The sequence below is a fragment of the Dendrobates tinctorius genome, unplaced genomic scaffold (genome assembly GCF_039654945.1).
Source record: "Dendrobates tinctorius isolate UK_male_01 unplaced genomic scaffold, ASM3965494v1 ptg000224l, whole genome shotgun sequence".
In the NCBI taxonomy this organism is placed as follows: Eukaryota; Metazoa; Chordata; class Amphibia; order Anura; family Dendrobatidae; genus Dendrobates; species Dendrobates tinctorius.
The window spans coordinates 2,664,346-2,680,338 of NW_027361891.1; the positions used below are offsets into that span (position 1 = coordinate 2,664,346).

General features: G+C 42.2%; 1 protein-coding gene across 1 annotated transcript in view; it reads right to left on the bottom strand.

Moving 5' to 3' along the window:
* LEMD3 (LEM domain containing 3) overlaps positions 1 to 15,993 on the bottom strand; it is a 116,874-nt gene that overhangs the window by 67,145 nt on the left and 33,736 nt on the right. The window contains exon 4 of the mRNA XM_073555446.1: positions 3,227 to 3,294. Within this exon, the coding sequence (XP_073411547.1) occupies positions 3,227 to 3,294 (68 nt within the window). The remainder of the gene's footprint in view (positions 1 to 3,226; positions 3,295 to 15,993) is intronic.

Below are 15,993 nucleotides of genomic sequence, written 5' to 3' on the forward strand. Positions count from 1 at the left end.
CTGCGACTCTAACTGGTCCAACCAGACCATCATGGACCTGGCCGTGCAAGTCGATGCTACTGCTGGTCTTAAGGAACCGGCTGCCATCTCCCAGGTATTTTTAAGGAAGGTATCTGCCTTCCTGTCTAGAGGATCTTTAAGGGACCCCATGTCCTCAAAGGGTAGCGAGGATTTTTTCGATGCTTTCGTAATAGCTGCATCTAATATGGGGCCTTGTCCCAAGTATTCATTGCTGTATCGTCAAAGGGATATCTCCGCTTGAGGGCTGGTGGTAGCGACCCTCTTATCTGGCTTTTCCACTCTGCGGATGAGATCCTGGATCTTTTCGTTTAGTGGGAAGACCCTACGCTTCCTCTGCTCCAGCCCCCCGAACATCACATCCTGCATGGATAATTGAGGCTATGGCTCCTCCACCTCGATTGTTCCTCTGACCGCTTTTACCAATTTGTCTACTCGGTCGAGCGGCAGGCAAACCCGACCAGAGTCATCTTCTCAGGAGGACGAGGGAGATGAAATATGGGAGCCCTTACTTCTCCTCCACTCTGTCGAGGAATCCGACTCCACCGGGTCCTCACCCCTTACACTCTCTGGTTGGGACAGGGATTTTAGGGTTTCCTTCATCTCTGCCCTTACTATATCCCTTAAACACGCCGCTACTGCGGGCGATTCCTCCGCCACTGTCTGCTGGATACAGGGGAGACATAACTTTTTGGGGCATGAATCTGGTAACGGGCATGCACAGAGTGCGCATTCCCTGTGTCTGGTTTTACTCGTAGCTTTCTTCCCCTAGAATAAAACACAGAAGGCGGCCCCGTCACTGAGTGAACATTCACGAAGATCACTTACCAGTGCCACAATCAAGTACCGGAGAATGAGGGGAATTTCTCTCAGTTGATGCTCCTGTCCGCCTAGCGGAGCTCTTATGACTGGACTGGTCACTTCGTCCCGGACGCTCCTTACTGTCACGGGCCTCTTTCTTCTGTTTGACCTGCCTAAGGTCATCCAGGGGCGGCAGTGAAGATTGTCGCTGTTGCTGCTGCTTTTGCTGCTGCTCCTGATCGCTCTCCATTACTGGCTTGCAATAATGTGGCCAAGGCAAGGCACCCATCTAGGGTCCTGCCTATATACCCCTCCTCCGGACAGCAGATATCCTCCTGCCGCGCCCCCCCCCTAATAGGGCCCCCTCCCCAGCTGGCGCCGCTTTTGGCAAGGGAACCAGCGCTTACCGGCGTCCTCCAGATGGGCGCCGCCATCTTGGGTCTCCGCACCTGCGCAGTGGCGCCGCCGACCCGGAAGCGCCCCGAGGCTTCGCCCCATGACGTCACCGCGACTCCGTGACCGGAAGTCACACGGGACGCCCGGGCATTGCACCATGGAGCGCTCCCCGGCCCCCACGCTCTGCAGCCGCGCCGGACCACTCCACCCCCCCCCCCCCCCGACCACGCCGCCGGAGTTGGGAGTCCCCGGGGGGCATACTCACCGGCGCGGTCTGCTTATGGAGACGGACCTCCTCCCTGCTGTCTACGCCACCGCCGTGCCATCCATCCTGGGCCACCGTGGCGTCTTCCAGGAGCTCCGCACCAGGCCGAGGTAGGAGACCCCCTCACTTCCTGTACTGGCCGGCCTGGGATCCGGTCATCTGCAGGATCCTGTCCCCTCAGGAACAAGAAACCAACTGATGCTTGGGAGAGGTGCCGCCTTTTTGTATCTGTAGGTTTCCTGTTCCCGAAGGGCGGATCCCCTCTCTCGTGGTGCTGTCATGGGAGTCCGAATAAACGGATGCTACCGGATCCGTTTTTTGGACAGATCCGCTTTAGCCACTAATACAAGTCTATGGGAAAAACGGATCTGCCAAAAAAAAGCGGATCCGTTTTTTTGCAAAACGGCAGATTTTGACGGACGTCAAAAAACGGAAGTGTGATCCACCTCTAAGACGTCATAAGGTCAGTGTTTGGCTGCATATTAACATGTATGCCTTCAGGTAATACTTCCTATGTATGCAATTAGTTTGGGGTCACATGGGGTATGTAATAGCTTTTTAATCTTATTTAAAGGAAGGCATTTTCATTATATTAAAAGTTAAGTTTTAACTATTCTCACCAAGCTACCATTACACTGATTTTGGGAGATTGGGAAATACTAGATCACGTGGGACCCAAGTCCTCTATCTTTTGCCAATCTCTACATGTAGTTTTGTACCAGCACTTTCTATATTGTCCGTTGATTTTCAATATATAATTGTTTGAGGGTATGTGCACACATAGTTTTTTGTCTCTGCGGATTTTGTAGAGAAAACTGCAGGAAATCCGCAGGACAAAGTGCTGCGGTTTTTCTGCGGTTTATCTGCGTTTTTGCCCTGCTGTTTTACACCTCATAATGGATGAGGTGTAAAACTGCAACGTTTCTGCACCAAACAATTGACATGCTGCGTTTTGAAAACCGCAGCAAAACCGCGCGGAAAAAAACGCAGCATGTGCACAGCTTTTTTTTATTTCCATAGGAAATAAAGGTACTGTACAACGCAGCAGAATCTGCTGCGTTTCTGCAGAGCCAAAAACGCTGCGGAAACGCAGCAGAAACCGCAAAGTGTGCACATACCCTTAGGGGGTTGACCAGGGGGTGGAATGCTTCCTGACTGGTACTTCGTTAATCTACGCCATTTAAACCTGGCTCAATACATATTTTAAATGCTTAAAGTGATTTTAAGTCAAAACATTGCACTTTATGGCAGAATAAGTTTGTAACATTTTCTTCACTGTGATTGGATGCTGTCCAATTCATTTGTGTGCCCTCACAAAGAGGACTCCTTGGGACCTTTTGTGCGTTCATAAAATGGAGTTTGTCCTATCAAGCGTCCAGAGTGGAGTGCTGCAAACATTTTTGTTTTACTACTTATGTGCTGTAGACCAGTCAGACAGGCGGGTCCTCGGCGGCTTCTCCCCACCCGCTGACCTAGAGTTACAAATCTCTGCCTGCATGTGTGTATAAGCAGACATGTGAATCCAGGGTATCTGGTGGGGAAAAGAGGCACGCAAGAAGAAAAAAAACAAACAAACAAAAAAAAACACTAAGTACTCAGGAGCATCCTGTGAGCAGCATGTATATGGATTTCTTTCATTATTAGAATGTGTTACTCACAAAATGCATCAGTATTCCATTTGTTAAGTAGGCAATGTTTGTCTGCAAGATTGGTTATAAAAAGAAAAAAAAAAAAAGCTTAACTGACCTTTAAATAAGCTGCTGCCTCTTGGACGGAAATATGTCTGTAGTCAGCATCTCCACATGTGAAATCTCCTATAGCAATGCGATTAAAGAAAATTATGTAGTGCATTAAAGAATCTTTGTATGGCTTATTTAAGAGTATAACATTCTTGCAACAGAAAATTAAAACAAAATATAAGACAAGCATGTTTCCATCTTGAAAAAGGAAAAAGAAAAGGGAAAAAGAGATTGCACAAATCCACAGCCAGGCAAAAAAATTTTGTGCACCCTTTAGCATTTCCCAACATTGAACATTATTGGAATGTCCTAGTTTCACGATGCTCCCACAAATATATGCGCTAGTAGGTCCTAGAGCTTGTGTGCGCTCAGGAATCTGAGTCCAGTACGATTACCCAGTGAGCTCAGCTGAAAAGGATTTGTCCAATATGGAGACAACATTCTCAACCGCTATGTTGCGCTTCTAAAATACCAGCCTGCACTCACCTCGAGTGCCTCTCTACCAACATTGGCACTGGGTCTCACGTGATGCGAGCTCTGGAGCAATCAGCGGCTAACTAATGGGCCGCATCTCATGCTTCCTTCAGAAAAAATTAACATCTGGAAGAGGTTAGCACTGCTGATGCTCTGAATTTTTCTGGATTTATGTTATATCACAGCAGCAACAGCGCTCACTTCTTCCAGATAATAGTTTTGTCTAAAGGAAGCAAGAGTGAAGCGGCCAATACCGCTGAAAGGCTGCAAGGCTCACATAAGCACCGGCAAAGAGGGAATAAAGCAATTCAAAGGGGTTGTCTAAGTAGTGGACAACTTCTGACAGCCAGGCTCCTGCAGTGACAAGGTCCTTGGCTGTCTAACCATGTTGACAATCTATAGCAATTACTAAATTAGAAGCATGTGAGGGAGAGAGCGCCCTTTTAACCCCCAACATCATCACAGTACACTGATAGTTGTCAGTGTTTGACCTCCATATTAAAAGCGAAACCAGTCAACAGAATTTTGCTAAATCTACAGACACTGTCAGGTTTGCACCATTATATTGATTAAAATGATACCTGGGGTGAAGAAAGCCATGTTAGAAGTTTTCAGTTAATGATATGCCAGTGCTCTGTGGCGCAACTGTAGGCAGAGTCACATCTTCCTGCTCTAGGCCAGAGAAACCAAGGAAAGACCTGCCCAGAGGCCGCCCCGAAGCACAAATGTTCCTAATCCTAGAGACAAAACGTTTGTGCTTCAGGGCGGCCTCTGGGCAGGTCTTTCCTTGGTTTCTCTGGCCTAGAGCAGGAAGATAAGACTGCCTCCAGTCCAGCCATAGAGCACTGGCATATCATTAAGGCCAGGGTCACACTGCATTATGGTAGTCCGTTAGACGGACTGCGTTACACCCAGGGCTGTGGAGTCAGTAAGCCACACCTGCAACTCCGACTCCTCAATTTCCCTTACACTGACTCCAACTCCCACATATATTGCTTATATTTAAGTGAAAAATTTATTGTAGTACAATGTGAACATCAGACATTTAATCATTTTTATGATCCAATAATAAAGATATTTAGATAGAACATAATATATTTATTGGAATACAACTTTAGAACACAAAAAACTTATACATTGTAAATATGTAATACACTATGTAATATATATTTTACTATGTAATAAACTACGCAAGTGGCCAAAAACAGTTCAACAAAAACATGCTAAACATTTGTGCAGTATATGAATTTGGTCTAAGAAATAAAATTGCCTCCATCAGATCCTCCTTCATAGATGACCTCAAATTTGACCTAATAACTTTAAGGCCAGAGAACCTCTCTACACTAACTTGGGTAGGAGGCAAAGCCGTAACCACATGGCCAACATCTAACAATTTCCGAGTATAAAGGAATTGCCTCATGCACAGTCAGTTTTGATGAACGGTTGAATTTTTCTATTTCTTTGAGAGCAAGTGAAACATTTTGCTGAAATATGGTCAATCTGCTTGCTATAGGAGACGGAGTGAAATCTTTTTCCTTGCGGCAACGCTTTGCCTGCTCCATGTAATCTAAATACTTGTCAAAGTCAAACTCCTCATCTGATGAGGATGAAGATATGGCAGCAGTAGCACTGTCATGACCCAAGTCCTCTTGCGCCTGTCAATCCTCCTGTAGGCCACTCATCCTAACTGCTACCTCAGTCAGAGCTTCTTTTCCTTTAGTAAGCTGTTGATCATCAAGCAGTATACGATGACTTGGGTCCACATAAACAGCTGCCAGAAAAATTTTATTTTCCAATAGCTGTGTCTCTCTCCGTCTCATTGAAGCAGAAATGCCATCTGCGATTGAACCTCCTCTTTGGGACAGGCAAAATAGCAAGTTCTTCCACTCCCCTATGAAAATGCCAGGAGTTAAATCCTCAGCTTGTAATTTTTTAGTCACGGTAAATGGGTGATTAAGCAAGTCCTTCAATTCAGCCACATGTGTCCATTGACCTTCATTTAGGGTTACCTGAAGGTTCGCCATATCTATAAGAAACGGTTTTAGTTCAAGCAATCGCTCAATCATTAAATAAGTGCTGCCCCACCGAGTGGCTTGATCGACAATTGCCCCTTTCCCAGCACGTCTTTTCAAGATGGAATCAATTTTAGGGGTTCTGGCGGCAATAACCAATTTCCTCACTTTTCCAATCAGATTTCCAGCATGTTCCTCTATCTTATTGCCAGCTGCAGCGTGTGCACAACTTTCTCACTTTCTCCAGCTCAGGAATCAGATCCTCTGCAGGGCAGGCACCCCTCCCCCTCCTCTCTCTGATGAAGACGGCAGAAGACAGTATAGAGGAGGGGAGATTGCCCCCTGCAGTCTGGAGACGGTGCAGGACGGGAGCACTGCAGCATACGAGTTTTGATAGGTGCTTGCCCCTGCTTCTAGGGGGGGCAGTCGCCCCCCCCTGCCCCTCGCTGGCTACAGCCATGATTCACACACAGCGTTTTTGCAGATCCGTTTTTTTGCAGCAAAATGCAGTGACTCTGGGCATCCCAGCAAAGTCAATGGGTTTCAAGATATGACATTCAGACACATTGTTTTGTGAGGATCCGTTTTTGGGCTGAATGAGCATGTCAGTTTGTATGGCATTATTCTAATCTGCTTTTGCTATTGAAAACATCTATGAGCTCAAAAACCTTTCAGGTGATGTGGTTTTTTTAAAAAAGCTGTTCTGTTTTTGCAGCTGAAAAACGTATCCTCAAAAAACGCAGCAAAAACGCAGTATGTGAATGTAGCCTTCGATCAGGAATAGAACAGCCATTTATGGGACATTTCATAACTTTCCCAAATTCCTATGAAAAAATATTCAGCACATTCTGCATTGAACTACTGTACCCAATTTATTATATATTTTAGGAGTCCGAGTCGGTCCATTTTATACCAACTCCACAGCCCTGGTTACACCGCGGCATAACGCGGTTTAACAGTCCGTTAACGCTGCCATTCACCCCCATTATCTGGCGCATTGCGACGCGCCGTCATTCAGTGACGGCGGCTCGGCCACAGGCTTCAGCGCCTGAGACTCTGTCACCGTTAGCATTGATGAATCATCTGCGCTAGCGGGTATAGCATAATGCGACCGCGTTATGCTAGTGTTAACGCAGCCCGTCAACGCTATACGTTGAACGAGCTGCCTTAGCGCAATATGAACCTGGCCTTACTGAAAACTTCTAACACTGATTACACAAAAACCACAAGACAGATTTATTCACCCCAGGTATCATTTTAATCAGTTTAAAACACCACTAACTTGATAGTGTGTGTAGCAAAATCATGCTGACAGGTGCGCTTTAATTAAGCATAGGACATTTGTTATCACCGCATCCAGAAAAAGTTAATAGTTAAAACGGTCAATGCTTAACCCTTGAAGTTGTATTTTTCTACACTTGTCACCATTCAATTTGAAATGAAAGGTGAACAGAAAGTAAAAAAAAAAAAAATTAAAAATTCTTGAGCTGTTTACATTCTCATTCTGCCTCTCAAAGACCACAATAAGACTCAGTTTACATTGGTCCTTCGGTCTAAACAGTACTTACCGTATTTTTCCGACCATAAGACGCACTTTTTTCCCCCAAAATTTTGGGGGAAAGTGGGGGGTGCGTCTTATGGTCGCAATACACGGTCTAACCTTGTGGCTGGTGGCAGCGGGCGGCGCTCTGCGGTGGTGGCAGGTCCGCCGGCATTTCATAGCAGCCCGGAGGCCTCCGCACTTCCCTTGCTGGCCACCATGTTGCGGTGGCCTCCGGGAGCATGGACACCGGGAAGATGGCCGCCGGTCCGGGGACGGCGCATGCGCAGCTTCAGATCTCGTCCCAAGATCTCGGGTGACGAGATCTCGTTGCCAAGATTTGAATCTCGTCCCCCGAGATCTCGGGACGAGATCTGATTCCGCGCATACGCCGTCCCCGGATCGGTGGCCATCTTTCCGGCGTCCATGCTCCCGGAGGCCACCGCAACAAGACGGCGGCCAGCAAGGGAAGTGCGGAGGCCTCCAGGCTGCAAAGAAATGCCGGCGGACCCGCCGCCCCTGCACTGGAGCACAGCCCGCTGCCACCACCGCACAGCGTCACCACCGAGCCCATCTGCCCCAGCACTGCTGCCCCTACCCCAGCACTGCTGCCCCAGCACAGAGCCGCCACCGCGCAAGCCTGGACCACTGAATGACCCCTGTGACTACTTCTCCACCTGTGCCGGATCCCTTCCCAGGTAAGCTGAATTCGGACTGTAAGACGGACCCCCATTTGACACTTTTTCCCCTATTTTCCTCCTGAAAATTGGGGTGCGTCTTATGGTCCGGTGCGTCTTATAGTCTGAAAAATACGGTACATCGGGGTTTCCGTTTAAATCTTTGCCTGAATCGCTAAGGCCTGTTTCACACTTCAGTTTTTTGACGTCAGTCAAAATCCACCACTTTTCGAAAAAATCGGATCCGCCCCTTTTTTGGTGGATCCGGTTTTTCTCCCCATAGACTTACATTAGCGGCGGATTTTGACTCTCTCTCCTTTTCCAGAGTCATATCACTTTAAATTTCATGAACTTAGCAGCTAAAACAGATCCGTCAAAAAACAGATCCTGTGCCATCAGTTTGTGACAAAACGGATCCATTTTTTCACACTGGCGGATTTTGACTGATCTTAAATAACAAACGTGAAACAGGCCTTATTTCAAAGCTTCCAACAAAAGAGTCACTATAATGAGTCAGAAGGAGAAACTGCCACCACCAGATCTTAGGCCAGACTGCAGTCTTTAGGCATGCAGAAAAGTGCGGTAGACAAGTTTTGTGCATCTTTGAAAAAAAGTGTTTGGAAAAAAAAAAAAAACAAAACACAGCTTAACTGTCTCTACCTTATGACTGGATCCCTGAAGGGTTTCATCTGATTCACATTTCAGAGATGTAGATGGAAACTTTGACGTAAGAGCAAGCACAGTATAATTGTGAATCGAGCCTTAAATTATCTTAACTGTTGTGTACTCAAAATGCTATGAATAAAAAGTTGCAACTCAACCAGAGTAAAGAGCCTGTCACACTAAGCGATATCGCTAGCAATATCGCTATAACTTGTGACGTTATAGCGATATCGCTGTGTGTGATACTTACCTCCGACCGCTCCCCCACTGGTTATCGCTGATCGCACGAGAACGTCCTGGGCCGTTTCTCGTCGTCAGCTTCCTGTGGAGAGACGAGCGACGAGTGTGGAGCCGGGCGGGAGGATCGCCTAGTGTGACAGGTAAGTAGCGACCCCCGACCCCTGCAATGTCGCTGGTGAGATCTGCCTGTGTGACAGCTCACTAGCGACCAGTTAGCAATGCACCAGCGATCCTGACCGCGTCATATCGCTGGTGCATCGCTAAGTGTGACAGTACCTTAAGGACTTATTTCTTGTAGGTTATCGGTTACCAGAAAATAGAGGATCTCCACCTTATTGGTAGTACAAAGGCCCTGGAAAAGAGACATCGTTCACCCAAAATAAACAGCAAAATTTGCACTCACATGTCTGAAATGCCCCTCACTTCTGAGCCCCACAGTAAGCATCCACATTTGGCCAACAGTAGAGAGGAGAACCTCCTGAATTTACAGGTGCATGTATTGGGCACTACAACATATTGGGCAATTTTTCAGTCTACAATGTCCACTACTTAAGGAAAACAAGCAAGTGACAAAATTAGTGCTATACCCATAGATTAATTCCCAGAAGGGTGTGATTTCCAAGATGGGGTCACTTGGGAGTTTCTGCTGTTCTGGCACTTGGTGGCTTTTCAAATGTAATATGCAAATTATTCTATGAAAATCTGAACTACAAATAGTCAAACAGCACCCTTTCCCTCTCAAAGTCATGTCACACAAGAAATTGTGGGACAATTCTACAAATTTGGGCTAAAACATTCTATTGGTAAAAATGTAAGTACTTTTTCTTCACTGCTCAGTTATATGGTACCTGTGGTGTCTATATGCTCACTGAGCACCTTAGATGAGTTCATTGGGTGGTGTAGTTTGCAAAATTTTTAACCCTCTAGATTAACTTTCTTACACGCAATCACACTGACCAAAATTCACCAACACATTACAATGTGTCAAAAAAATTCTCAGAATCACTTGGATATGTAGAGGCATTTCAGATTTACCACCATATAAAGTGACACTGGTCAGAATTGAAAAGTTTGGCCTTGACAGGAGGGCAAAATTGGGCTTTGGCAGTAAGGGGTTAAATTCTGATGTAATTTATAAGAGTTGCACAAATATCCTGTGCTATACACAATCTGAAGTGTTATGTACCCCCAAAATGTTATCAATAAAAGCTGAAACACAGTTGACCAAGACCCCACTTAGGTCTCTAAATGGTAAATATACATTCATGTAGCAATGAAAGCCCACTTAATTTACAGGGTGCATATCACAAACATAAGCTGGGAAAAATTTATTGCCATTTTCACCTGCAAAATTAACTGCATACTTTAAAAAAAAAATCCCTTTGAGTCAAATAGTCATTACTGATGAATTCACAGAAGGGTGAAGTTTCCAAAATGAGGTTATTTAGGGGAAATTTGCTGTACTGGCACTTAGGGGCTCTGCAAATTAGTCTGGAAGCAACTGAAGGACAAACTATGCTCCAAAAATGAAAGTGCTATGTCGCTCCCAAGCACTGTTGTGTGGCCAAACAGTACATATGGAGAATTGCTGCAGTCGGGGAAAAAAAAAATAAAAATGTAGGGGTATTACAACCCCTGGCAAAAATTATGTAATCACCAGCCTCGGAGAATGTTCATTCAGTGGTTTAATTTTGTAGTAAAAAAGTAGATCAGACATGGCACAAAACTAAAGTCATTTCAAATGGCAACTTTCTGGCTTTAAGAAACACCAAACGAAATCAAGAACAAAATGTGGTAGTCAGTAATGTTTTTTTTTGTTTTGTTTTGTTTTTTTTTTTTTAAGACCTAGAGGGGAAAAAGTTATGGAATCAAGAAAAAAACCAAACACTCCAACACATCACTAGAATTTTGTTGTACCACCTCTGGCTTTTGTAACAGCTTGCAGTCTCTGAGGCACGGACTTAATGAGTGTCAAACAGTACTCTTCATCAATCTGGCTCCAACTCTGATTGCTGTTGCCAGACCAGCTTTGCAGGTTGGAGCCTTGTCATGGACCATTTTCTTCAACTTCCACCAAAGATTTTCAACTGGATTGAGAACCGGACTATTTGCAGGCCATGACATTGACCTTATAATTTTTTCAAGGAATGTTTGCACAGTTTTTGCTCTATGGCAGGATGCATTATCATCTTGAAAAATGACTTCATCATCCCCAAACATCCTTTCAATTGATGGGATAAGAAGTGTGTCCAAAATAGCAACAAACTTGTGCATTTATTGAAGATGTAATGACAGCCATCTCCCCAGTGCCTTTACCTGACATGCAGCCCCACATCAATGATTGGAAATTTGCATGTTCCCTTCAGGCAGTCATCTTTATAAATCTCATTGGAACAGCACCAAACAAAAGTTCCAGCATCATCACCTTGCCCAATGCTGACTCGCAATTCATCACTGAATATGACTTTCATCCAGTCATCCACAGTCCACGATTGCTTTTCCTTAGCCTATTGTAACCTTGGTTTTTTTTTTTCTGTTTAGGTGTTAATGATGGCTTTCGCTTAGCTTTTCTGAATGTAAATTTAGGCGGTTTCTTACAGTTCGGTGACAGACGTTGACTCCAGTTTCCTCCCATTCGTACCTCACTTGTTTTGTTGTGCATTTCCTGTTTTGGAGACATTGCTTTAAGTTTCCGGTCTTGACGGTTTGAGGTCTTCCTTGGTCTACCAGTAGGTTTGCCTTTAACAACCTTCCCATGTTTGTATTTGGTCCAGATTTTAGACACAGCTGACTGAACCACCAACATCTTTTGCAACATTGCTTGATGATTTACCCTCTTTTATGAGTTTGATAATCCTCACCTTTGTTTCAATTGACATCTCTCATGTTAGATCCATGATTCATGTCAGGCCACTTGGTGCAACAGCTCTCCAAGGTGTGATCACTTTTTAGATGCAGACTAACGAGCAGATCTAATTTGATGCAGGTGTTAGTTTAGGGAATTAAAATTTAAAGGTTGATTCCATATTTTCCCACAGAATTGATTAATTCCATAATTTTTCCCCTCTGCTAGGTCTAAAAAAGTAACCATTTCTGACTACCACATTTTTTTTTTATTCTATTTCTTTTAATGTTTCTTATCATAAGTTGAGGATCCAAGAAAAGCACTTCTGAGCATCCGCGCTGCTTTAGTGATAAGAATTCTTCAGAAATCCATATAAATCTTTCAAGTTCTTTATTATATGTACTACAGAAACTACGCGTTTCGAGGTGACAAACCGCACCTCTTCTTCAGGTTACAGTACAGAGTTGTGATCGGTCTATACAAATGACAGCCTTATATGCTGTGTGGGCGTAACCCCCCGTTGTGAGAGAAGGGCGTCAACCTGCACAAAGATATTTGGAAAAGACAAGCAAAGTGACATATATATAGAAAAACATATATTCGGGATCGTGATAGTATTGTGTATCCTATTCAGACAATCAATGCAATAATATGGACTTTTATAATTAAATAAAAAGAAATATATGAAATATGTAGAACACAAAAAAAAAGGGAACAAGAGAGGATAAGAACCAGTTTCATTGTGGTGAGTTTGAGACAAATGTCTGGCGGCTTCACCACTGAGCTATCATGACTGATGAGCTACCAGTGGTGAGGAGTAGTGGAGAGTAATTACCCATGTGATATAACTAGTGAAGATAGTGTGCAAAAAGTTTCCTTTCACCAATAGTAGTGATAAATGGGAGTGTATAAAAGGAGCTATATTTGGAGAAATTGTGTATTTTAAACCGATGTTTTTTTTTTTTTCTCTATGTTGTCATTCACATGGCAGATCTATGAAAGAACTAGAAGCATTTTGCCACAATTCCCAGTGTGCAAATATGCGAGAGAAAAATATAAAACCAAATTGTTTAATTTAAAGATGTGTTTTAAAATTATTTAAAAAATTTAAAAATAATTGTGGGGAAGTTTTTAAATCCCAAAAACCAACTTAATAAAAGGACTGTTACGAATTAAAAACAAATGTATTTAAAAATGAGAATTAGCGGTGAACCCAACTATAATATAATTATGTCCACCAGAGAGAGTAGTGCTGAGTGAACTAGAATGACCCAAGGTATCCCTGAGGTATATCCCGGCCAAGAGCGTAGTAGGGGGAAAAAAACAAAAAAAAAAACCATTAAGAAATGTATCTCACCTAACATATATTATTTTCTCATAAAACTTCTCAATTCACCAGATAAAATGTGAGGATAATTTTGTACACTAAAAATTTTTTACAAATAAATTGATATATTAAATATAAAAAAAATATGAAAAACATTCCTCAAGGTAAGACTTATATAAAAATATCGCATATTTCATTTAAACCTTTTGGATTAATAGTATCGAGTCGATAAATCCAATAAATTTCTTTTCTACTAAGTTGTAGAAATCTATTCGGAGCATTTTCAGGTATATGGTCAATGGGAAAAAATGTTAGAGAAGAAAAATCATTTTTATGATGTAGGGCAGGGATCCCCAACTCCAGTCCTCAAGGCCCACCAACAGGTCATGTTTTCAGGATTTCCCTTGTATTGTGCAGGTGATGCAATTATCACCTGGGCAATACTAAGGAAATCCTGAAAACATGACCTGTTGGTGGGCCTTGAGGACTGGAGTTGGGGAACCCTGATGTAGGGCACAATGTCTAGATAGTCCATGTTTCATATAGCCAATCCTCATGTTGTGCCTGTGGGAGTTCATCCTTTTTCGAAAACACTGAGTAGTTCGTCCCACGTATTGTTTTCCACAAATACATTGTATTAAATATATAATAAAACTTGATTCACAAGTGAGATTGGCTTTAATAGTAAAAGTTTCACCCGTTGATGTTGAATTAAAAAGGGTTTTTTTATGACCAATGCCCCTACAACACAAACATTTCTTTCCCACATTTATAAATTCCTGGTGGTACTGCAGTTTTCTTTTTAGTTGTCACAGATTTTTTGTCCTCTCAATCTACTCGGAGCCACAAGGTTTCTAATATTGGGTGGTCTCCTGAAAGTAACACCTGGGGTTTTCGGTAAAATGGTTTTTAAGATGGGGTCATTTAAAAGAATGTGCCAATTAGCCTTTAAAATTTCACGCATTTCCTTATAGTATTTATTAAAAGTGGTAATAAAATTAAGATTAAAACCGTCAGTATTAGTTTTAATCTTTTTAGCTAAAAGTGATTTTTGATCATAATTATTTTGCACATGACCCAGGGATTCCTTTATTAGTTTCTTAGGATATTTTTTTTCCTCAAATCTTTCTTCTAGTATTTTAGCTTGGTTTAAAAAAATCAATTTCAGTAGTACAATTTCTCCTAATTCGTTTAAACTGGTTCACAGGTATGTTTACCAGCCATTTGTTATAATGGCCACTGTGGTAATGCAAGAAGCTATTCGCATCCACTTTCTTAAAGTATGTTCTTGTATTAATTTGAAGGTTTTCAATATAAATATTAAGATCTAAAAAATTAATTTCTTTCTCATTGTGGCATGGAGAAAAGGACATGCCCCAATCATTATTATTCAGATCTATGACAAAATCCTCAATATTCCCTTTACTACTGTCCCATATTATGAAGATGTCATCAATAAAACGTTTAAAAATTTTTATACAATTGTAAAAGCGTGATTTATAAATAAAAATCTCTTCGAATCTCCCCATGAAGAGATTTGCGAAAGTTGGCGCCACTTTTGACCCCATTGCCATTCCCTTCTCTTGGTGATAGGTGTTTAAAAAAGTAAAATAGTTGTTCTTAAGAATGAAAAATAATCCATCATAAATAAACCTCTTTTGTGCCACTGAGAAACGCTCATCATTTCTAACGTAATGGTAAAAGCTTGTTAATCCCAATTCATGTTGAATATTCGAGCATAGGGCTGCTACATCTAAGGTAAAAAATTTATAGGATTTTTTCCATGTAAATTCATTCAATAATTCTATAAGATGAGATGAATCCCTCAAGTAGCTGGGTAAATTGGTCACATGTACTTTCATTAATTTATCTATATACTCTGCAAGATTACTCGAGATGGAGTTTATTCCAGATATTATCGGACGTCCGGGGGGATTGTTAATATCTTTGTGTAATTTTGGGAGGTGATAGAAGGGTATGTTAGGGTTTTTTATTTTCAGAAATTTGCTTTCTTTTTCATTAAATATTCCTTCCTCAGTCCCTCTTTTTATTAAATCCGAATAGGCTGTTATTAATTCAGTTGAAGGGTAATTTATTACAACACTATAAAAATCTGGATCCGATAAGATACGGTTAGCTTCCTGGCAGTATATATCATAGTTTTGAATCACTATACCTCCTCTCTTATCAGCAGGGCGTATAACAATTTCATTATTCTCTAGAAGATCCTGAATGGCATTTTTTTCCCTCTTTGTTAAATTGTTTTTGTATCTATTTTTTATTCCAGATTTTTTCAATCCCAATTGTTTCATCTCATTAAGAATGATATCCCCAAATACAGTTATATGGTTCCCTTTGCTTTCAGTGGGGTAAAAACTTGATTTGGGTTTTACTTCAGCATGTGCATTCACTTCTGGGTTTTCATGTGTTGGTACCTGTTCTAATTTGTTAGCGATTTTGTTTTTATTCATAATGAAGTGTCGTTACAAGGTAAGATTTCTTAAAAAGTTTTGAATGTCCAAGAAAGTGTCAAAATCCTTAGGTGTGTACGTTGGACAATAGGAAAGTCCTTTGGACAACACCTGTTTTTCTAATGGTTTTAGAGTATAGGAGGAGAGGTTGAAGATGTTTGATCCATTGTTTTTTTGTTCGGATCTATTTTTCCTCTCTTTACTACGATTTTTTCTTCCTCCCCCCCGCAGCCTCTATAGGGAATTTTCTTTTTTTCTTTTTTACCAGAAAAAAATCCTCAATATTTTTCTTAGGTATTGCTCCTGGCAGGAACGGTACTAGGCACTCAGAATTATTTTCTACTGTTATCTATGACAACAGTGTTTTGGCTCTCACTCGGTTGTCTATTTTCATGTAGGGAGAGATCCAGTAAGGTAGAAGACTTACTGGATCTCTCCCTACATGAAAATACACAACCGAGTGAGAGGCAAAACACTGTTGTCATAGATAACAGTAGAAAATAATTCTGAGTGCCTAGTACCGTT